This window comes from Thalassophryne amazonica, chromosome 12 (assembly GCF_902500255.1).
Source record: "Thalassophryne amazonica chromosome 12, fThaAma1.1, whole genome shotgun sequence".
Classification (NCBI taxonomy): Eukaryota; Metazoa; Chordata; class Actinopteri; order Batrachoidiformes; family Batrachoididae; genus Thalassophryne; species Thalassophryne amazonica.
The window spans coordinates 4341359-4366741 of NC_047114.1; the positions used below are offsets into that span (position 1 = coordinate 4341359).

The 25383-nt window shown below is 40.9% G+C and overlaps 1 protein-coding gene across 1 annotated transcript in view; it reads left to right on the forward strand.

The window, feature by feature from the left end:
- LOC117522483 (zinc finger protein GLIS1) overlaps positions 1 to 25383 on the forward strand; it is an 81777-nt gene that overhangs the window by 29915 nt on the left and 26479 nt on the right. Inside the window, exons 3-4 of the mRNA XM_034183905.1 lie at positions 6912 to 7025; positions 9443 to 9569. Of these exons, the coding sequence (XP_034039796.1) occupies positions 6912 to 7025; positions 9443 to 9569 (241 nt within the window). The remainder of the gene's footprint in view (positions 1 to 6911; positions 7026 to 9442; positions 9570 to 25383) is intronic.

The following is a 25383-nucleotide window of genomic DNA, read 5'->3' on the forward strand; positions in this document are numbered from 1 at the left end:
AAACTTTTCCACAACACAAAAGCTACATGTTGAAGAAAAAGTTGTTTTGTCAAAAACAACAACATGATACAAAGAAGGGTCATTGTTGCCATTCCGTGCGTGTGTGTGTGCACGTGCTGTCCGTCTTATGACGTTACATGTTACGTATCAAATATGTCGGAAAAAATGGATCATTCCTAAGTTTTTGACTCAGAATTCCAAGTTGAATAACTGATGTGTGGCCCTTTTCCGTGTCACAAATAAAGAGTACGGTTCCTCGGAATCCCTCCGCAGGCAGCAGACTCAATCCACCAGAACAACGCACCAAGTAACACGTTTATATGACTCAAAATAAACTACAGCAGCACTCATGAAAGTACAGGGATGTTTTGTACAAAAATATATTCCAGTCTTCTGCTCCCATTAGGGGGCGCCACAGCAGATCATCCAGTTCCATTTCTATCTTCTTCTTCTATGAATCCAGCAAGCTGCATGCATGTCTTTGGCATGTCTTCCTACTGCCTGGTGGCTCCATCCTCATAAAGCCCATGTTCCTCATCTGCACATGTCCAAACTGTCTCAATCTGGTCTCACTTTGTCTCCAGACTGTCCTGTCAGTGCTGCATCATGATGGTGGAGCAGCTGTGTGTTAAACATCACTACAATTGTGTTTTATGGTAAAATACACCAACTTTTGCAAAGACAATATGTGATAGGTGGCGCGCTACCAGTTAGATCTGCATCTCCTCCATGCACAGCCTCAGCTCAGGAACCGCGCTCCTTGATAGCAGTTGGACCATATTTGGAATTGCCCAGAGTGTGGGGAATCGGGCGTGTGTGGGGATACTCATGAGTGCCCGACTGAGCGCCGCTACGTTGGCGTTTACCCCGCTAGATGAGAGGGTCACCTCCCTGCGCCTTAAGGTTTTATTTGTGTAGAACCTGTAGTCCTGTATGGGGCTCCCATGGGAAACTCCATTGTTCTGCTGGGGGACTTCAGCACACACGTGGGCAATGACAGAGACACCTGGAGAGGTGTAATTGGGAGGAATGGCCTCCCTGATCTAAACCCCAGTGGTCATTTGTTATTGGACTTCTTTGCTAGTCACGGACTGTCCATAACGAACACCGTGTTCGAACATAAGTGTATATGGTACCGGAGAACCCTAGGCTGAAGATTAATGATTGATTTTGTGATTGTGTCATCTGATTTGAGGCCACATGTTGTGGACCCTCGGGTGAAGAGAGGGGCAGAGCTGTCAGCTGATCACCATCTTGTGTTGAGTTGGATCAGAGGGTGGGAGAAGACTTTGGACAGACCTGATAAGCCCAAACGGATAGTGTGGGTGAACTGTGAATGTCTGGAGGAGCCCACTGTCCAAAAGACCTTCAACTCACACCTCTGGCAGAGTTTTTCTACCATCTCCGTGCAGGTTGAAGGCATTGAACCAGAATGGGCAATGTTCAAAGCTTCCATTGCTGAAGCTGCAGTGGGGAGCTGTGGCCTGAAGGTCTTAGGTGCCTCAAGGGGCTGCAACTCTGAAACACTGTGGCGGACACCGGTGGTCAGGGAAGTGGTCCAACTGTAGTCAGTTGCAACAAAAAATTGGTGGAGTGGAGCAGAGTGCAGAGTGGGAGCAGCAGAGCAGACGGTTGCACCATTTGAGTTGAAAGTTATAGTGTTTGAGCTGACAGATGGGAACACCGGTGGTTACGTTGGAGACCGCCACCAGGCCTGCGTTTATGTTGGAGGTTGCCAACAAGCCTGCAGCTATGTCGGAGGCCACCACCAGGCCCGCGGCTATGTCGGAGACTGCCACCAGGTCCGCGGTTATGTCGGAGACCGCCACCAGGTCCGCGGTTACAGCGGCAGCAACCACCAGGCCCTCTGCATTGGCTACCACTGGGCCCCAGGCCACAGCATCAGCTGCCAGTTTGTTGTCCCTGTGGGGGAGCTGGGACGTCACAGGCTAAGCTAATAGCGGGCCTTCAGTAAGCTAGCTTTCAGTGTTTGGGACTGTATTAGTGTGATTTGCTTTTAATCAAGATCTACTGCTTCCTGAAAGCAACATGACTTTAAAAACCCTTCAAAAAGACATAGAGGAATTAAAGGAGACCATGAATATGATGTCTGTGGAAATGGCATCTCTGACAAAGCAAAACCACATCATCACAGAACTGTTGGGAGAAATCAAACAGTTGACATGACTGAATTCTGATAAAGAACAGAAAATTTTATATCTGGAAAATTGGGTGTTTGACTTGGAGCAGTATTCTGGAATGAACAATATCACTATCTCTGGGCTAAAAATCAAACCAAGGAACTTTTCACAGGCTGTAACGGGAGTTCGTACTGAGGACGGTGGACATGAGGAAACGGAGGAAGAGTAGGGTGGAGCTTAAAATTAACATTTTTTTTTAATTTAGATTTTCTAAGGTCTCATCCTCAAAACGTTTCTTTATTAGTTAAAAAATATATAGGTAAAATTTGAGAGTCCTATGATAATATTTAGAAGTAGCTCAAAGAACTCAAAGTTTGATTGTAACAATTATATTGAACTGAATGCGAAATATTAAACCCTGTGGTAGAAATAAGTGAAACTTTTGAAAAATTACCAAAGCATAACACATAGTTTAATACAAGCTTTAACAATATAAACATTAAACAACAGTAAGTACTGCAATGAAATGCAATCAAATTTATGCATTTATATATACAATGTAGAGTGCAGACTGACTAGACTAGACTAGAGTCTGTAACTGAGGAAGTAGTGGCTGTTGCAGTTAATGTCTTCTTGCTGCAGTTTGGGTAATCTTTGCGGTGTTTTTCAATCATTTTTAGCAGGTACTGCAGCTGAGATTCATCCTTTGTAATAAGACCACAGTATTCTTGAACAAGGGCTACACCTCGCTCTGCATGATCATTCACAACTTTGATGGCCATCACAGTTTTGCGAGCCAGCTGGTAGTCTTCCCTTTCATCCCATTCTGCTGGGTCTACTTCAAGAAATGTTTCTGGCAATTTCAGTATGTTAAAGATAACCTTGGATTCTGGAGAAACAAAATCTTCTATGATGAAATTGCCAACTTTTGGAAAGTCAGTGAAAACATCAGACAATTTAATTCATTATTAAACTATTTTGTCATTGGCTAAGTTATTAAGAATCAACAAATAGTGTCCAAAAAGTCATAATTACCATGTCTGAGATTGGAATATGTTACTGGAAGAGAGACAGGAGGTTTCCAACTTTCAGTTATACCATGCCATTTGATGTAGAATTTAAGTAAAACTATGAAACTTTAGTCCAATTGAGCTACCAGTAAATATTAACCAAAAGCCCTAATATTTTCAGAATATGGTTTTATGTAATAGAGGAATAATTTAAGAGGGTGAGACCAATTTTCTTAACAAGTTAAAAAAATAAGCTCCACCCTAAGGAACAGGTGACTGCATTCATTCACAGTAAACATATTGACATTAATAAAGAAAATATCGACGCCTGTCACACTCTGCCGACTCGGGCTCAGAAGGACAAGATGTCCACTCCAGTTGTCATCATCCGCTTTGCAAACAGAAGGCACAAAGTTGAATTCCTCAAACAGGGAAGGAAGCTGAAAGGCACAAACATTTATATAAATGAGCATCTTACTAAGAGTAATGTGGACATCACCAGGAAAGCAAGGCTGCTTAGAAACAGGGTCAAATCCACTCAGTCTGAGTCACAAACTGTAATGGGTTGGCACAGCGCACACTCTGTCTCTCAGCTGCTGGTGTGCGCAAATAGTTGTAGCAACAGGTGTATGAGGCAGCTACGATTTTAGACATTTTGCACACAATTCCTGCTACATCGACCAAATTCGCACTATGTGTGAAGGGGCCCTAAAGGAGGAACAAGTGGATACTGTCCAGCTGAGGGATATGACTTTTTTGCAACCAATAGGACTAAAAGGGGAGGGGGTGTGGCACTTTATGTCAGATCAAGAAATGAAATTATTCAAAAGATGATTTTCTGTGGAAAATATTATGGAATGTATTACAGTGGAAATTACTGTAAATGTGAAGAATCAAAAAACATAATTATAAGCTGTGTTTATAGAGCTCCTGGATCTAACATAAATATGTTTGAGAATAAACTGACAAAAATGTGTAAAACAATAAAAAATAATAAGCTTCTATTTGTTTGTGGTGACTTCAATATAGATTTCTTAAATCCTCATCGGCAATTATAAATAATTGAGCTATTGCGAAGAAGAAATACACTGTTGGGTTTTTTTTTTATTTACAGAAAGTACTGTATTTGACACCATAGATCATGCCTTATTATTGGACAAATTACAGATGTATGGTATCAGGGGATTGGCATATGAGTGGATAGTGAGTTATTTATACAACAGGTATCAGTATGTTCATTTATGTGGGAAAAATTCTGGAATTTTTTGAAGATCACATGTGGGGTGCCCCAGGGTTCAGTCCTTGGTCATTGATGTTTCTTTTATATGGTATATCTTTTAATGATATATGTTTGGTTTCTAAGTCCCTGGCTTGTATTTTGTTTGCTGATGATACAACCCCAATTCCAATGAAGTTGGGACGTTGTGTAAAATGTAAATAAAAACAGAATCCAATGATTTGCAAATCCTCTTCAACCTATATTCAACTGATTACACCACAAAGACAAGATATTTAATGTTCAAACTGATAGACTTTATTGTTTTTTTGCAAATATTTGCTCATTTTGAAATGGATGCCTGCAACACATTTCAAAAAAGCTGGGACAGTGGTATGTTTACCACTGTGTTACATCACCTTTCCTTCTAACAACACTCAATAAGCGTTTGGGAACTGAGGACACTAATTGTTGAAGCTTTGTAGGTGGAATTCTTTCCCATTCTGGCTTGATGTACGACTTCAGTTGTTCAACAGTCCGGGGTCTCCGTTGTCGTATTTTGCGCTTCATAATGCGCCACACATTTTCAATGGGTGACAGGTCTGGACTGCAGGCAGGCCAGTCTAGTACCCACACTCTTTTACTATGAAGCCACGCTGTTCTAACACGTGCAGAATGTAGCTTGGCATCCTCTTGCTGAAATAAGCAGGGACGTCCCTGAAAAAGACGTTGCTTGGATGGCAGCATGTGTTGCTCCAAACCCTGGATGTACCTTTCAGCATTGATGGTGCCATCACAGATGTGTAAGTTGACCATGCCATGGGCACTAACACACCCCCATACCATCACAGATGCTGGCTTTTAAACTTTGCCCTGGTAACAATCTGGATGGTCTTTTTTCCTCTTTTCTCCAGGGGGACACGACATCCATGATTTCCAAAAACAATTTTAAATGTGGACTCATCAGATCACAGCTCACTTTTCCACTTTGAGTCTGTCCATTTCAAATGAGCTCGGGCCCAGAGAAGGTGGCGGCGTTTCTGGACTTTCACTTTGCATGGTAGAGTTTTAACTTGCACTTGTAGATGTAGATGTAGCGACAAACTGTGTTAACTGACAGTGGTTTTCTGAAGTGTTCCTGAGCCCACGCGGTAAGATCCTTTACACAATGATGTCGGTTTTCAATGAAGTGCCACCTGAGGGATCAAAGGTCATGGGCATTCAGTGTTGGTTTTCAGCCTTGCTGCTTACGTGTAGAAAGTTCTCCAGATTCTCTGACTCTTCTGATTATATTATGAACTGTAGATGATAGAATCCCTAAATTCCTTGCAATTGAACGTTGAAAAACATTGTTCTTAAACTGTTGGACTATTTTTTCATGCAGTTGTTCACAAAGTGGTGATCCTCACCCCATCTTTGCTTGTGAACGGCTGAGCCTTTTGGGGATGCTCCTTTTATACCAAATCATGACACTCACAGTTAGTGTCCTCAGTTCCCAAACGCTTATTGAGTGTTGTTAGAAGGAAATGTGATGTAACACAGTGGTAAACATACCACTGTCCCAGCTTTTTTTGAAATGTGTTGCAGGCATCCATTTCAAAATGAGCAAATATTTGCAAAAAAAAACAATAAAGTCTATCAGTTTGAACATTAAATATCTTGTGTTTGTGGTGTATTCAACTGAATATAGGCAGAAGAGGATTTGCAAATCATTGTAGTCTGTTTTTATTTACATTTTACACAACGTCCCAACTTCATTGGAATTGAGGTTGTAAACCATGCAAACATTGGAACTGGATTAGAATGGAGAATAAGCCCCTTGTGTCTGATGATTTGCGAACATTAATGCTGGATTATGGTCTCAAATATCCATTTTACTGGCTCCGCTGATGCGTCACCAGTAAAACTCAATTTGTGACTGTAAAATCCAGCATTAACATCCACAAATCAGACACAACAGGGTTATTCCCTAAATTGAGTCTCTTTTCTTCTGACACAATGAATCCATTCCAAATACAATGGCAGATTTTTTTTTATTGTATATTTGAGTTATTTTTTAAAATTATATATTAAACAATGTTTGTGCAAAATCTGGTGATTTACCATAAAATCCACAGTTGTTTCACAGATCTGCCCCACTGGATATGCTCGTTCCGACTGTCCATCTTCATCACTCCCAATGATCCAAATCACAGCTCTGCCATCTGTATTTTTATTTTTATTTCTGGGAAAAATCTGCTCTAATCTCACTGTCTGTTTGTGTTCTGCAGTAAACTACACGTAGCGTGCGTCACGGTGATGTTTAAGGTTACAGCCTCACCAGTTAGTGCTTTTCTTCAAGCTGGTGATGCTGCATAATTTCAAATATTAGTCAATGCTTTCTTTGTGCTATTGTGCAAGTGCTTCCACCCCACAGGAAGAACACAACACGACCAGCAAACAACTAAAGACTCCAGTTTGTAACATTAAACCGCAGAACATTTCTTCATTTTGCTTTCAGCCATCTGTTTGTCTTCACCTTTGCTTGTTGTGCTCGATTCACAGAAGCCGTACGCCTGTCAGATCCCGGGATGCACCAAGCGCTACACCGACCCCAGCTCGCTACGCAAACACGTCAAAGCTCACTCAGCCAAAGGCCTTCAGGAGAGGGAGGTGAAGGTATCTGGAGCACTTTCATTTGGATAGCTTACACATGTACACAAAATCAAACTTACCTCTCTGGTGACTAACATGAAAAGCCCCTTAATTACTGTAATCTGTGTCTGTGGAGTACACCAGGATTTGTCAGGGTGTCATGAGTGTTGTATGGTTGAAAGCTATAACAAGGTAGGGGTCAACATTTAAACATGTTGCAGTCATATTGAAAAGTATAACACATTATTCATCTGATCATAGGAATTCCAAAAAGGTATAGTTTGGCTATTTATCATCGAATAATCTGGAGTTATGGGGTAAAAACAGCAAAATTGATGTCAAGTTCAGTTTGTACCAGGGTCAAAAGTTAAAGTTGAGAATTTATTGGTTGAACTAATAGGGTTTTAAAAAGGAATGTGTTACATCATCTATCATACTTGGTTATCATGTTAGGAGGTAACATATGTCACATGTCATAGAATCCAATGGACATCGACCATGTTTGACCTTTACTTTGGAGACCAAACATTCAACACAGTCAAAATGATAAAGCTATTAATTTCATTAGTTCAATCAATAATTTGCATGACTTTTTAATAAAATCAAACAACTTTAACTTTTGAACCCTGTAGAAACTGAAAGTGACCCTTGTCATCATTTGTGCTGTTTCCCCCATAACTCTGCAACATTCCGTCATAGATAGCCCAAAGTATACCCTTTAAGAATCTTTATGATCAGAAAAATAATGTCATATACAACCCCAATTCCAATGAAGCTGGGACGTTGTGCAAAATGTAAATAAAACAGAATACAATGATTTGCAAATCCTTTTCAACCTATATTCAATTGAATAAACCACAAAGACAAGATATTTAATGTTCAAACTGATTAACTCAGGACTGTTGAACAACTGAAGTCATACATCAAGCAAGAATGGGAAAGAATTCCACCTACAAAGCTTCAACAATTAGTGTCCTCAGTTCTCAAACGCTTATTGAGTGTTGTTAGAAGGAAAGGTGATGTAACACAGTGGTAAACATACCACTGTCCCAGCTTTTTTGAAACTTGTTGCAGGCATCCATTTCAAAATGAGCAAATATTTGCACAAAAACAATAAAGTCTATCACTTTGAACATTAAATATCTTGTCTTTGTGGTGTATTCAATTGAATATAGGTTGAAGAGGATTTGCAAATCATTGTATTCAGTTTTTATTTACATTTTATGCAACGTCCCAAATTCATTGAAATTGGGGTTGTATCATCAGCAAACAAAATACAAGTCGGGGACATGGTTGCAGCATTTTTATATGTTGACCCCTGTGTAACCCTTCACCCTGAGATGACCACCATACATTTTTGTGTTGGCTACGGTATAGTGAGGCTGGATTGCAAGTGTTGTTTAGTCCCCTTCAGGGATATAAAAAAACATGCTAGGCCCCTGAACTAGCATCCAGGAGAACAAGCTGGATGTGGCAGAAGTGGAGTTCTTTCCATATGGCAATGTACAGCACAATATCATCTGCATAAAGCATGCAGCAAGTGAGTCAATCTATAAGATAAGTGCTTAAAGAAGAGAAGAATGTTCAAACAAGAACCCTTACAGCGAGTTCATGTCAGACTCTTTGATATAAACCTTTCAACAGGAAACATTTGTCAGTTGTGGTCAAGAAATCTGTTATTATGGGAGAAATACATAAAGAACAGGAGGAAGAGAGAACGTGCATGTTTTTCATTCATTGAGAGGAAATAGAACAAATGGAATTCAGAATAGAGTCTATTGTTCTCTGTTATCTGTTTGAATTCTGCAGATCTGAAGCTTTGTGTGGATTCTTGTGTTGACTTTAAACACAACCATGTGTGCTGTCAACTCTGTGGTCCTTTACCATATTAAACATATTAAGTGTGCACTTTGTAAACTACTTGCTGTTCATGGTTACGCATTGCTTAAAGCTATTGTGTCGTAGCTATTGAAGACTATATCTTTGTAAACACTGGTTGGATGATTAGTCATGCCTTTTTTGTGGGGTTTGTTTTGCGTCCTGGAGCTGTCCATAAATTGTATTGGAAAATCCTCGGGGATAACGGCAGATAATAAATTGCTTTATTGTTAGAACATTTTGGGATAATATTGCCAAAGACGATTTCTGGATTATGAATGTCAAGGAGCTGGATGACGAGACAAAACCAGACATTTAGTGGAGCCGCGGTTTCTTAGAAAATCAAACATCCTGGAGGAAACTCACTGTTTTCAATTGATTTATTGTATTATGTCAAAAAAAGATGCAAATGCGTTAATAATTTGGCTCCATGGGAGTTGTGTTGCCCAGCAGTTAAATATGCTGGATGAGACGTTAATTTAACTCAATATGTTCAGTCTTACAATCAAGCATGTTCGATTCCTCACCAGCCTTTACACATCTGTTTATTATCTGCTCCGCAGGTCCGTGTTCACTCTCTACTGGAAGCTGATGTGTTGAGCAATTGCCTGGCAAAGCAACATCTCCACAGTTCTGCTGCCTCCTGCCAAGGAAGCAGCTCGCCTTTACGAGGCTTGGATGACTTCACAGGTAAGACGAAACGGTAGCAGATGCAGGGGAAATCTGCGTTTAACCTCCGAATTCTCTCCGGGAACAAGGGAAAACAAAGACAGGGGAGCTGCCTCACACCTGAGCCATCTTTTTCATTTTCTCTCATGGTTTGCTGCTTTTCCCCTTCCATTCCAGCGATGATAGCTCATCATGCCAGTATTTACCTTGTCCAATTAGCGGGCTCTGACTGTGGGTAAGTTGGCCCTCTCCCCACCCGTCCTTCAGCTTCTCCAAACCCTGTTTCCAGCCAAGATCTTTTTCTTCCCCTTTCAATGGCTGAACCGGGATCAAGAAACTGTCAGGTAAACTGAGGCTCATTTGGCAAAAGACAGGGCAGAGTGTCCAGGAGAGCTGTCCATGTCTATTACTTCAGACTACGTGCAGTTTTACTCAAAAGACTTTGAGGGAAAAGCCTCAAATGACCCGCTACACGTTGTTTATTCAGAGCGAAACAAGCGTGTCAGTGTTCGATTCTGAAACCATCCCAAGTCAGCTTTCCTCTTATCGAAACACTCGAATAAAGTAGCATGAAAGCTGCATTCTGACTGTACGCTTGTGTACATAAGTACTTGGAATATTTGCACACGTGTGTCTGATATTTACAATCATCATCAACATCAATCGCCAATAAATTCAGGGGAAGCCAAGTGTTGAAGGACCTGCAATTATGCAGACGCCTGTTTTGCAGGTTGAAGGAATATGAAACCAAAAAATGTATGTTTTGAATTTTTAAACACTGGCTTCCTGCCTCGTTTAGTGCAAACAAAGGAAATCACTCGTTAGCGACTCAAACGTTCATCAGTCCTGAGCCGTGTATGATGAGCATATAGGGTCATGAGGTCACAGGGCAGATGTGTTGGGCAATGCCAGATACCTCTGCAGGAGGACAAAGGTCCAAATCTTTCAGATCCTGGTGCTTCTTGTCTTACTACATGGTGGTGAGACTTGGAAACCAAGCACTGACTCTTTGGTACTAGGTCTCTTTGAAGGATCCTTGGGTACCATCGGAATGACTTTGTGTCAAACAAATGGTGACTTGGGGAGGCTAAAATCAGGAGGATCACTTGCATGGCGCATGTGAGGTCCTCAATAACGGCTGTCCACATTTTCATACATACAGTTATGTTCAAACTAAGAGCAATGTGTTAAAAAAGTGAGTAAAACTCAAAATCCTTAAAATAGCTTTTATTTCCATACACACAAATACGTTGTGAACACTGCACATTCTGTTTCAAATCAAAACATGAAGAAAAATGTATCAAATTTGTTATTACATTAGAGAAAGTGAAGAAAAGGAACACGAGGCTGTTCAAAAAAAATAGCAGTGTCTTTTTTTTTCTTTCTGTGACCCTTATTACACCCTGAGAGGTGGCTTTTATTTAAGGATAGCAGGTATACCTGCTGCAAAGCAACTACACTCCAAGAAAATATATCTCTTCCATTAAATAGGACAAAGCTTGAACGTTGCCGACAAAGGCAATACAGGCAACCTTGCATAATTCGGATCCTCCCATAATCCAAATGAAATTTGCGGTCCCTTTCCTAGACTATTTAAGGTTTAGGCCAGTGGTGTCCAAGCTATTCCAGAAAGGGCCGAGAGAGACACCACTGGTTTAGTCTCATGCTGTAATCTGGATGGATTTTTTGGGTCCCAACCCATACGGATTATGCAAGGTTACCTGTATTGCCTGGCCCTGTAATACTCCAGGTCCAGGTCTCTCTGCACTGAGGTTGCCTGGTTAAGGGTTCAAATGGTTTTGTGCATGTGGTGAAAACACAATTCCACAACCATTCATCTTGTAGCTATATTATATACATAGGATGCCTAAGATCCCATGGGCACATAACACCTAAAAAAGGGCCCCATTGAGCTCCCCCTTGATGCCCCCAGTCACCAAACCAAGTTTGCTACCAGTACTCCACTACTCACTGTCTCCCTCCTGTAGCCCCACACGCAGGTCGAACTTATCTCCAAAACTGTAGGCTCACGGGTGATAGCATTAGATTTGTGGTGAGAAAATACATATATCAGGCTATATGGTTGTTCCTACTTAATCTTCTGATTTCCAGAAAATGGAAACATTTCTCTGATTGGCTTGAGAGCAGTCAGCCAGTCTAAATGTTCTGTGTTCCTACTGCTTAGGGGGACGAGAGTCCCAAACTACTGACCAAACATTATATTTCAGTGATAGTGATCATTCTGAAAGAAATACAGACTACAAGCTTTTTTTGGTTCCATGTCAGAACGAGTTTTCATTCTTTAATGGGGGGTTCCCATGATGCACTGTTTCTTTCTCTTTTTGCTCTGTATGCACCACTCTGCATTTAATCATTAGTGATCGATCTCTGCTCCCCTCCACAGCATGTCTTTTTCTTGGTTCTCTCCCTCAGCCCCAACCAGTCCCAGCAGAAGACTGCCCCTCCCTGAGCCTGGTTCTGCTGGAGGTTTCTTCCTGTTAAAAGGGAGTTTTTCCTTCCCACTGTAGCCAAGTGCTTGCTCACAGGGGGTCGTTTTGACCGTTGGGGTTTTACATAATTATTGTATGGCCTTGCCTTACAATATAAAGCGCCTTGGGGCAACTGTTTGTTGTGATTTGGCGCTATATAAAAAAATTGATTGATTGATTGATTTAAGCCCCCGTCACACAGAGCAAGAATGTGGAGGAACCATTCCGACACTGCAAATATTGCCATAATCCGACACAGTCGAGAGGAAAAGAGGCGTGGTCAGCCGTGGTCTGAACGCATCCGGACCGCCTTGATCACACCTGCAGGATGCAGCCCAAACATATTTCAGACAACAGTCAGATGACACAGACTGCTGTCAGACGGCACCAACATTGGAGCTGTAACTTACTCACTCACTCACTCACTCACTCACTCACTCACTCACTCACTCACTCACTCACTCAATCAAATCACCGCTCGTCCTCACATTCCCAGTGCTAATCTGACCTATCATCAGTGTGTGTCTCATATGTTGGAGTGTGCGTGTGTAGAACAGGTGATCTGAGTGATGAATGTGTGTCCACTCAGCTGCTCGCGTGTGTTCACAACGGCTGAATGAGCCGCATGTGTAGAACAGGTGATCAAAGCAGTGTGCGAGTGTGTGGCCGAAATGTTCACTCAGGTGTGTGTATATGTGTTTATAAACGCTGTACCAGCACAGGAGCTGTCCATCCAGAAAGCGCACAAAATTGTTTAACTGTCAGTGATCACCTGCTGTAGGTGTTTGATCAGTATGTACCTGCAACTGCTGTTGAACTGTGCTGGCAGTGCGCCAACTACCCACATGTGCGCAACTTTCAGATACAGCCAGTGGACTTTCTCTTTTTTTTTAACTCTTTTTTTGTTGTCATTTTACTTGATACACATCTTAATACAGCTGTAGTTGGATTATTATTGTGGGCAGTGGTGGTCACAGGTCTGCTAATCCGCTAATTATCGAAGCTAATGTTTTCATTGTCGGATTAGCTTTTCAGATAACTTTGAAAACCATCATCGGACCAATTATCTTCTGATAAATTTTGGTCTGATAATTTTTAGATTGCTAACATGTTTTTGCAGGTGAAGTAAATAAAGCTTTAACAGTTAAAAACCAGTTAAAAGCTTATCCGTTAAATGTTTTGTAGCAAATAAACAGTTCTATTCTCTGTAAATAGAGGGTAGCTGGTTTCAGGAGAAACTGCTCTGTCCTCTGCAGTCAGAGAACTGGTCACAAGATAATTACTCTTGACACCATACAGACTCACCGGCAATATCACCCAAGTCATCCAGAGGCATACAGTTTTAACTTATGGTTTAAATTTTAACCAAAGTCATTTCGAACACGTTATTTAAATTAATGTCACTTTTGAAGTTTTATAAAGTGAAAATATCAGCTATATGTTTTAGTTTTAAAGTATTGCACATAACCAACATTTCCTTCGCCATCCCTGGCTAGGGTCCAGTGGAGGTGAACAAACATGGAACAACATGTTCGCAGGCTTTGCTGTGACCAGTCAGTCTCAGAGCTCAATCAACCGTGATCAAATCATTTCAGATGATGTTTTGATGCTGTCAGAATATATAAATTGTAGTCAGATGGTCATCAGATTACACATGGACCGCCGTCGGATAGGTGTCCCATCTCGATGGCACCCGGAGGGTTTTGAACATTGTGTCAACACTGTCAGAATGTTTTGAAATTGAAATCCGACTTTTCGGATGTGCACCGATTCATATATCCGACGCCACACTGCGAGATTCTGGCTATGTGTGACGTTGGGGGGGGTATTAAAGTTTTTCTCCATAACATTCGAATAATTCAACACACAGCTGTTCACCTCCTTCCTCAGGGGACTTGGGCTTGTTTGGGGGTCACGGGGGGGGGGGGGGGTCACTGACAGACTGCTGCTGCTCTTGAAGTGTCTGTTCATTTTTTGAGCAGAGCAGCTTACTAAGCATTTGCCTGAATTGATTATTTAACTAAAACAACAGTGAAATGTATAAATCCAGAGTTTTCTTCAGAAATATGAGCTAATATGGGGAGAAAAGTGAGCTAGTTTATAAACTATGGACAACGTTTTTGTTGTTTTGTTTTGTTTTTTTGCTCCTTGAGTTCTGAGGCATCCCGCCGTCTCCGCCTCCACTCCCTGTCTGTGAAATGTTATTAGGCTGATGGAGCAGGTGGACTGAACCATTTTATGTAAATAGAGGGGGTAATGGTTTTTACTATTTCACAGTGGAACACCCAAAACCTTTGTTCTAATGGGCAGGAATTTAAGAAATTTATTGAAGACAGGAATGAGAAACTACATGTTATTTGTGTGCAAAAAACACGGCCACATTGAGATTTTATTATTCGTGGTTATGTAGCTGTGTGTGGGGAAAACTGGTTAAAGGAACCAGGGAAGCTGAGGCAGTTCTAGTTGAAGTATGGGTTGGTAATACTAACCTACAGAGAGTGAACTTCTATAAACTCTGTGAAAGGTTAAACAAAGAAGTGTTTGAAAATTTAATGGGGGATGAAACCAGTGTTGTATAGTAACGAAGTAAAAATACTTCACTACTGTACTTAAGTACATTTTGGGAGACTTTGTACTTTACTTGAGTTTTTTTAATTCAGCTTACTTTCACTTTTACTTCACTACATTTCCGACCTTAATTGCATACTTCTTCTCCGATACATTTTCTATGCGCCATGCTGTTAATCGTTACAAAAACACACACACACACACACACACAAACAAAGTCGTGTTTTCACCCAGAGACACCACTGATTACTAGTGACTGCAACGATGTCAGGTCGATTTGTCATGAGACATGTCCGTAGGCTTTTTCTGCAGTTGCGCACTTGGGGGCGTTTGTCAGGAAAATGATCATTTCTCTACATTGATTACAGACCTGCAGCTCGTCTGTAATCAACTTTTCTGCAGCACGGCTTTGCTTTGAACCTTGAACCAATCGAAGCAGTGATTCGCAGATCGAAGCAGTGCTTCGATCTACGATTCCTGGATTTTATTTCGCTTTATCCTAATTTTTTATCCTAATTTTTCTAAAACCCTGAAAAGCATATGTCTGTGAGTAATATTTAATATTTTTATGTTAACCTGACCTGTTATGGTCTTCTGATACAGTTGATAGATGTATTTACGGGACCAATACTAACGCGTTAGCATGTCTATGGCGTTTTCAATGTTAAAGTTAGCATTAAGCTGTTCGCATCAGCACATTTGTGTTGATTTGTTTTCTGTATAATTAATGACTCAGTGTTCGTTGTTGTAAAAGAGTCAAATTGTATTTTTTTAAATTTATTTTTATTCATATATTATAGCAACAAAAATAATAGTCTACATAATGATCAATAATAGTCAATAATAATAGACTAATAATGTTACAATACAATTTTAGAGAAAGCGACAAAAGAACCTAATAAAACAAAACACAACAGAAAAGATAAAACCATGTAACAATGAAAATAAATAAATACATATAGAAATAAATAACTTTCCTGTGAACACCTAGTGAGTAGCCTACTCTCGTTTAGGTTTTGAAACCTTGTTTCTGAAGTGTTTTTGTGTGATGTGCACAATTTTCAGTATTCTGACTAATACTAATACTACATTTACAAGCCTAGATAAACTTTATATAAAAAAATCAGTCCATTTTTGATTATTAACATTTACTTGTACTTTTACTTTCAATACTTGAGTACATTTAGTTGTACATTACTTGTCATACTTAAGTACAATAAATACTAGATACTTTAAGACTTTTACTTGAGTAACATTTCAATCAGTGACTTGAACTTCTACCAAAGTCATTTTTTAATGGGTATCTGTACTTTTACTAGTTTCCAGTACTTTATACAACACTGGATGAAACTCGTAAGACTGTTTGGTTTGGGGATTTTAATGCGTATAGCGCCCTCTAGTGGTTGTGCTGACATGGACCGTAATGGAGGTGTTACTGAAAAAATGCTTGAGGTGAAACGGTTCATATGTCCGAATGATGGAAGGGGAACGAGGGTAGATGTGTCTGGATGGTTTGAGTCATCTATTGATCTCACTCTGGTCTCTGCAGACCTGGGAGGGATTTTTAAATGGGACGTCATTCAGGACACGACTCTAGGTAGTGATCGTTGCCCCGTTGTCTGTGAAATAGGACCGGGTAGAGTCCAGCTGGAGGAGGCAAGTTTTCCAAGATGGAAATTAAGAAAATCAAATTGGGCAGCAAACAATAAGGTTTATAGTGTGAGGATGGAGCATTTAGACCAAGATAATGTTGATAGTGTCGATGATTTTAATAATAAGTGGTAAAGGGAAAGGTGCTAGACAACAAAAAATGGTTGCCTGGTGGTCAGATGAGTGTACAAAAGCAGTACAAGGAAGAAACAAAGCTTTTAAAAAGTTAAAGCCTCTTTTTCTTTTACAGACCTCAGAGAATATTGAAGAGCACAAACATTTGTGAGGCGAGTGATAAAGAAGGTCAAACCAAACCGGGGCCAGACCTTCTGCACTGTACACTCTAAAAAATCATTCAAGGAACATATTGAAATCACCTAATTTATTGAATTGTTGGAAGTGAAAAAAGGTAATTGTTTGTAATAGGTTAATTTTCTGTATTGCGATTATAATTTTATAACCTTCTTCACATCAAAAATTAAATTTTCCAATTCGATTAACATAATGTTTTGTTTTAAAAGCTTTTTTTCTATCGGAACAACTGAAATAGAATCTCCTCCTGCACTGACAGGAAAAATAGGTCTCCCAGCCTAAATTTTTTTTTTTTATTGGAACTGGTCCCTGACTCCTCCCACTCAACACATCTGGGCAAGTCCAAGAGAAGCTCGTGGCTGCTGTACCGTGACCTGGAGTTTGGCCTCTCGAACAATGACTCAAAAACCTTTTGATTTCCGTCTTTATTAATCAGTGCAGACACACGATGCAGAGTTAAATAAAGCTCCAAATAATTCCAGTGATACTGATGCCACTGACACAGACTGGAGCATGTTGAAGCTGGGCTTACACTGCGCGGGTTTTGGCCCTTTGTGAGCCGATTTTTCACTCGTGCGAGAATTTTTTGGATCGTGGTAAGTTTCAGTTTATTTGTGCGTCCTGCATCATGTAGTATATATGGAGTAACAAGCTGCGTTTAAATGACCACCCCCTGATCAACAATCGTATGGTCGGATGAAAATCAAACCCGTTTGATATTCTGGTTGGTCCTCGTGAGGGTATCATGTCTACGAGCCGATTTACCCAACCTGTCGCACTGCACATGTGCAAACACCGATGCGGAATTGGAGCAGCTTCTGTTTCTTTTTTCTCCCTTATTCTTCAACTTATGTAAAGTCTTGTATGTTTTTTTGTTGTTGTTAAAAATTTGATGTCTCCCATTGACAGTTTTTGTAAAAATAAGAAATGTAGATAAAGTGTGGGGAAAAAAAGAAAAAAAAAAAGCTTCTGTTTACGTTTTGCTTCTGGAAACAGAAGTCCAACGTGTGGTTTTTGAACATACAATGTGAGGAATCAGATCGCATCAGAGCGTCGGGCTGTGTAATGTGAGAACATAAATCATGCGCTCTGAACTTTTACACCCTATGGTTTTCTTGTACAGTTTGAGCTGGAGCCAAGTACGATTAAAAATATGGTACAGTGTCTACCCAGCTTTACAAAGTTCAGCTTTACAGAGAGTTGAAGTAGCATGAAGTGGTTTTCCACATTGGCCTTGTGATGTTCCTAACATGGCTGTTCTCGTTAGGAGTTTCTAAAAGTTTGTGAAAGTGCAGAGGGGTGGTGCCCAAGTGGTTGGTGCAGTTGGTTTCAGTCCAGAAGGTTCCCTATTCAAATCATGTGGAACTGCGTCAGAACATCTGCCACTTTCACATGCAGATCCATGTCAGATTGACGACCCCAAATGAAAACAAGGGAGCAGCCACACGGTCTTACTTACATAGATAATAAACAGTTTGTCAGTAAATTCACTCATTTGAAATTATTTCTTCTTGATGCTTATGATGATTTAGCATAATTAGCTAAATATTGTCTTAAGTCAGCCCCAAAATGAAATTGTTAAAAGTAAAAAAAAAAACAATTAGGTAACATAATGTTTAATTCCTAATTGATCTAACCTAAATAATTATACAATCAACTTTAAAAATGTCTGCCAGTGTGGAAAGTTATTGAGTAGATCTAAAAGTAATCAAATATGTTTGTGTCAAGAAAATGAACTAATGGTCCAGTCACACGGCACTTAACGAAGGGCAACGAGCCCTGACGAAACAAGAAATCTGGACTTTTGTTGACTTTCGTTGGCATCGTTTAACCTTCGAGCACCTTTGTTCCTGCACTTCATCAGGATTAGTTGAAAAAAAAATATTGGCTGAGTACAATTGCAATCATACTGAAACATCACCAAAATGTTTACACAGAAAATTACCTTAATTTTTCTTACTGGATCAAGTCATTACTTGTAGTATTGGAAGACACACAAAGATGAGTGATGTGTGGAGTCTGATCAGGGTGATGGGTGATATCAGGAGGAAGTTTACTTTACCAGCTATCGGATATAATAGTGAAATTATGAGAAGTAATGGAGACAAGGCAAAAAACATTTGTCAGAGTTCATAGTTGTGATAATCTGACTCCGGAAGCACAAGAATGGAGAGATGAAACGTTGAGGGCGCATCCCAATATCTGAGAGAAGAAGAATGATACTGACATAGCATTAAATGTTTACTTCTGTATGTTTGAGCTGAAACAAGTGTTGGATGGAGCTACGTCACCTGGTAAAGATGAGATTTACTACAAGATGTTGGAGGATTTGTCTCCTCAAGCACAGATGGTGATCTTACAGCTGTATAATAGAGTCTGAATCTGGGACACTTCCATTAGCATGGAAACACTGTTGTTGTCCCAGTTGGAAAACCAGGGAAAGATAAATGTGAAGCTACTAGTTATAGATCAATTGCATTGACATCAAACTTATGTAAAATATTGGAGCACATGGTCACTGATAAGGCCGACCTACATAGAGAAAATTTAGAGGGTTGCTCAGACCCAATCAGAGCGGCTTTAGCAAAGGGAGGATGACCATGGATCCTGTGCTAGGAAGGTCTTTGTATGCAGATGATGGTGCATTGTGGGTTAAGGGTAAAAATGCTGCATTTATAGGGAAGGAGCTTTAGGTGGCTGTCTGCACAGTGGAGAGACGGGGCAATACGTGGGGTTTCTGTTTTTCTGTGGATAAAACACAGGTCATATGTTTTTTCCCAAAAAGCATAATAATCCATCAATTCCAATAAATCTTTATGGGCAGACAAATAAGTTCAAACAGTGCGGTTTTTGGGTGTCTGGATGGATTATAAATTGACCTTTGATGATCACATGCAGTGAGTCATCATATGATGTACAAAAGGCAGCAAATATAATGAGATGTTTGGCAGGAAGCAGCTGGGGAGCGAGCATGAAGTCTCTGAAGTAAATCTATACTGTCATAATAAGATCTGCCTTAGATTATGCATGTATCATACATAGATCAGCCACAAACTTGACCTTGGGGCATCTCCAATTATCTATGACGTACTGGACAAATTAACAGGGTCACAGACAGACACATCCTAGCAAATCTGTTTTGAACCCCTACTGAGAACACAATAAGATTAAGTGTGTAGTTTTGGTTGGGTAGGAAATTGTCAGGCTCAGAAACTACGCTTGTCTAAATTAACATATAGTTGCATTTGTCTATTATTCCCCCTTGGTTTTTCATATGCCCCAAGTACATTTTGAGATGGAGAAAAGTTCACATCCACACTCATCCTCAACCACTAAAGGCACAAGACACACCTGTGCACTAATCATGGTGTCTAATCAGCATCTTGATATGACACACCTGTGAGGTGGGATGGATTATCTCAGCAAAGGAGAAGTGGTCACTATCACAGATTTAGACAGATTTGTGAACATTATTTGAGAGAAACAGGTCTTTTGTGTACATAGAAAATGTTTTCTTTGAGTTCAGCTCATGAAAAATGGGAGTAAAACAAAAGTGTTGCATTTATATATATATATATATACATGCAAAATACATACATGACATGCAGCCCCATATCATCAATGACTGTGGAAATTTACATGTTCTCTTCAGGCAGTCATCTTTATAAATCTCATTGGAACGGCACCAAACAAAAGTTCCAGCATCACACCTTGCCCAATGCAGATTCGAGATTCATCACTGTGTTAATGATGGCTTTCGTTTAGCTTTTCTGTATGTAAATCCCATTTCCTTTAGGCGGTTTCTTACAGTTCGGTCACAGACGTTGACTCCAGTTTCCTCCCATTCGTTCCTCATTTGTTTTGTTGTGCATTTTTGATTTTTGAGACATATTGCTTTAATTTTTCTGTCTTGACGCTTTGATGTCTTCCTTGGGCTACCAGTATGTTTGCCTTTAACAACCTTCTCATGTTGTTTGTATTTGGTCCAGAGTTTAGACACAGCTGACTGTGAACAACCAACATCTTTTGCAACATTGCGTGATGATTTACCCTCTTTTAAGAGTTTGATAATCCTCTCCTTTGTTTCAGTTGACATCTCTTGTGTTGGAGCCATGATTCATGTCAGTCCACTTGGTGCAACAGCTCTCCAAGGTGTGATCACTGCTTTTTAGATGCAGACTAATGAGCAGATCTGATTTGATACAGGTTTTAGTTTTGGGGATGAAAATTTACAGGGTGATTCCATAATTTATTCCTCAGAATTGAGTGAGTCCATATTTTTTTTTCCCTCTGCTTGGTCTGCTTGGTCCCTCCTGACTGCACCATGTAGCTGCTAAAGAAACTCTGTGAGCCCAAATTCTCCTAAGCACGAACTAAATCAGAGGCTGTTGTTCGTAACGTGCTGGCGCTGTTATCTGAGGAGGAGCTCCGCTTGGGTTTGGACTTTAGCTCTTTCATCACTTTGATGTTTGGCGTGTTACAGTACAGGGACACGCCCCTCTGCGCCGTCCTCCTGCGTTACTTCAGACCGCACAGTGGCATCAACATCAAACTGATGGAGTTTTCCGCTCTGCGCGTCCAAACGTGTGAGTTGCAGACTGAGTCTATCAGCTGTGTTATCGAACAGCACACACCGAGTCAGAAAGTGTTCAGAAAACGCACATTTTGGAAGCGTGAAAGTGTCAAGAAGAGAGGAGCTGTGGCGGAGGTTAAAGGTCAGACTGGGCAGAGAACACTGTGCTCAGCGCCCTGCAGACGTTTTCACTAAGGAACGCTGTCTGGACAACAGAAAAGTCCTGTCTCAGTGTGTCCACCGTGAAAGCCACATTACTTCTCCAGGTGACTTTGGAAAAGTCTACTCTGATTTTTATGAGAAAGTGCTGAAAGACAAAGCAACCGTGCAAAAGATGACTTCAAGTGAAAAGTTTACCACCCAGACAAAGACTCGCTGTAAGTCATGCTGTTAGTTAGTTTTTGTAGAAATGCTTAATAGGAAATAGTGACTCTTGTTATTTAACTGGGCCTTCGATTGTGTGCACCAGGACACACGTGTGTTTTTTTTGGGGGGGGGGGGTACTATGTCTTGGGGTTGAGGTTCAGCTCAGTATGACGTGTGTTTTCCTCACAAATCTAGTTATCATTAATGGTAGAGAAATTGATTATGCTGCAAAGTTTTGATGTGTGATTTGTTGTAGCGGGACACACTCCTTTCAGGTTAGAGTCAGTCATGGTGTCATTGTCACGGTACGAATTGAATCGCTGTACGATTGTGTCAAGTTTCCTCAGTCAGGCATAGAATGAATAACTTGCAAAAAAAAAAATTAAATTGACAAAATAATAACACTTCAGATATTCAGCAGCAGGCTTGAGAATACATAGTGTCTGCTTCTTTAATGTCATTTATGTTGTATGAATAGACAGAAAGAACCTTATTGGTCCCTCAGGGAAACTAAGGATTTTGCATAGACACATTAAAAATGAACACACAATTTAAAAATAAATAAATGATAGCACACACCCCACGGGTCACAACACACATTGTGGTTGGAAAAACCACAATGTGTGTCTCAGTGGCTGATGCCAGTTTTGAGAGAGTAGCATGTCCAGAGCTGATTACATCAGTGTAAAGTAACATCCAGCATGGGTCTGTTTCACAACACCCATTCCCACTGTTTTAAGTCACCAGTCTGCATGCAAAATAACACACAAGCAGGAATCTCAGCATCCTCCCACAGAAGCTATCCTGTCGAACCCACTCATCAGATGTAACTGCAAATCATTTTTTCTTTCTGTCTTTTAAACGTGCTTCATGAACGTGGACATCACCCAAGACCGACTGTTACAAAATGCAATTAAGTGGATGTCTACTTAAGAAGTCTGCTGTTGTTAATATACTGCAGGTTTCACGGTTTTTTCCACCACTCATCATTTTCTGCTTTTTGGGTTGCCACTGCAACACAAGCCTCCAAAGAACCAAGCTCCAACCTTTCTAAGAACAACCCTTTAACAGGTTCTGTAACCTGAAATGGCTCCACACAAATGCTGAGCTCAGACACAGTGTTTGACCTTCACAAGATTTTGCTGAGGATCCTTGCAAGGTTCAGTACAGAAGAAGGCAGTCAATAATCAGCAACAGCAACCAAAACATCAGGCAAAAGGTGAGGTCCAGAAAACAAGCAGAAGATAGGCTTAAATACATACAGTGATGATCAGGAGATGAGAAGCAGGTGTGAGAGAAAGATCCGGAGCTGGGCATGGACAACAAGAGGGAACACCCAACACCAAGCACCAAAGACAAGAGAAAAGAGTGACAAAAAAAACCCAGAACAGAAAATAAAACATAAAATCAAATCAAATCAATTTTTTTTATATAGCGCCAAATCACAACTAACAGTTGCCCCAAGGCGCCTTATATTGTAAGGCAAGGCCATACAATAATTACAGAAAAACACCAACTGTCAAAACGACCCCCTGTGAGCAAGCACTTGGCGACAGTGGGAAGGAAAAACTCCCTTTTAACTGGAAGAAACCTCCAGCAGAACCAGGCTCAGGGAGGGGCAGTCTTCTGCTGGGACTGGTTGGGGCTGAGGGAGAGAACCAGGAAAAAGACATGCTGTGGAGGGGAGCAGAGATCAATCACTAATGATTAAATGCAGAGTGGTGCATACAGAGCAAAAAGAGAAAGAAACACTCAGTGCATCATGGGAACGCCCCAGCAGTCTAAGTCTATAGCAGCATAACTAAGGGATGGTTCAGGGTCACCTGATCCAGCCCTAACTATAAGCTTTAGCAAAAAGGAAAGTTTTAAGCCTAATCTTAAAAGTAGAGAGGGTGTCTGTCTCCCTGATCTGAATTGGGAGCTGGTTCCACAGGAGAGGAGCCTGAAAGCTGAAGGCTCTGCCTCCCATTCTACTCTTACAAACCCTAGGAACTACAAGTAAGCCTGCAGTCTGAGAGCGAAGCTGTTGTGAAAGTGTAGGTACACGGACCCACAACAGGGGCGCAATGAACGGACAATGGAGAAAGGTGAATAACAAATTTTACTGTTGTGAAACGAGCACAACCAATACAACAATCAGTAATGTGGGGTTTAAGCCGAAATCTGCTGGTGGCGTGTGGGCAGGCTCGAAGGTAGGAGACGTCCGTCCTAGTCGAACCGGAACCACCCAGATCTCCTCTGCCACCGAACCCCAGAAGTACTGGAACCGCCAAGTCCCGAATTCCCAGGTGGCCACTGCCTCCGCTCGTCGGATCCGGTACTGCTGGCGGGAGAGAGCACAAACACACAGGTGTGGATGCGACAGCACCCAGTAAACGGAGAGGGGAGAAGCCGCCTCCACCTCTTGTCACAATAAAGCAGGAAGGTGAGTACTTATCCAAGCGATTGGCTTTCGGTAGTCAGCTGTCCTGGAAAGGTTTAACAAGTTTTATCAGATTATACAGTATATGCTTGCAGAGAAGGTTACCTCGATCTCAAGGCGATATCTCGGCACTGAGGTGGAGACGCCGTCCTGCTGATATACCTCCGTGCTGAGTGGAACAGCTGTGTCCATTGATGGGTGACAGCTGTCACCCTGGCTGCTCCCGTAAGGCGGCAGCGCCCTCTGGTGCCTGGAGCCCGCACTCCAGGCAGGGCGCCCTCTTGTGGTGGTGGGCCAGCAGTACCTCCTCTTCAGCGGCCCACACAACAGAAGCGCTCTATTGGGGTGATATGGTACTATGAGGTCCCTAAGATAAGATGGGACCTGATTATTCAAAACCTTATAAGTAAGAAGAAGAATTTTAAATTCTATTCTAGAATTAACAGGAAGCCAATGAAGAGAAGCCAATATGGGTGAGATATGCTCTCTCCTTCTAGTCCCCGTTAGTACTCTAGCTGCAGCATTTTGAATTAACTGAAGGCTTTTCAGGGAACTTTTAGGACAACCTGATAATAATGAATTACAATAGTCCAGCCTAGAGGAAATAAATGCATGAATTAGTTTTTCAGCATCACTCTGAGACAAGACCTTTCTAATTTTAGAGATATTGCGCAAATGCAAAAAAGCAGTCCTACATATTTGTTTAATATGCACATTGAATGACATATCCTGATCAGAAATGACTCCAAGATTTCTCACAGTATTACTAGAGGTCAGGGTAATGCCATCCAGAGTAAGGATCTGGTTAGACACCATGTTTCTAAGATTTGTGGGGCCAAGTACAATAACTTCAGTTTTATCTGAGTTTAAAAGCAGGAAATTAGAGGTCATCCATGTCTTTATGTCTGTAAGACAATCCTGCAGTTTAGCTAATTGGTGTGTGTCCTCTTGCTTCATGGATAGATAAAGCTGAGTATCATCTGCGTAACAATGAAAATTTAAGCAATGCTGTCTAATAATACTGCCTAAGGGAAGCATGTATAAAGTGAATAAAACTGGTCCTAGCACAGAACCTTGTGGAACTCCATAATTAACCTTAGTCTGTGAAGAAGATTCCCCATTTACATGAACAAATTGTAATCTATTAGATAAATATGATTCAAACCACCGCAGCGCAGTGCCTTTAATACCTATGGCATGCTCTAATCTCTGTAATAAAATTTTATGGTCAACAGTATCAAAAGCAGCACTGAGGTCTAACTAATAAAGACAGATTGACCATATTTAAGATCGAAGCATTAATTAATGGTAGGGCTTCCTTGAGCAGCCTGGTAGGAATGGGGTCTAATAGACATGTTGATGGTTTGGAGGAAGTAACTAATGAAAATAACTCAGACAGAACAATCGGAGAGAAAGAGTCTAACCAAATACTGGCATCAATGAAAGTAGCCAAAG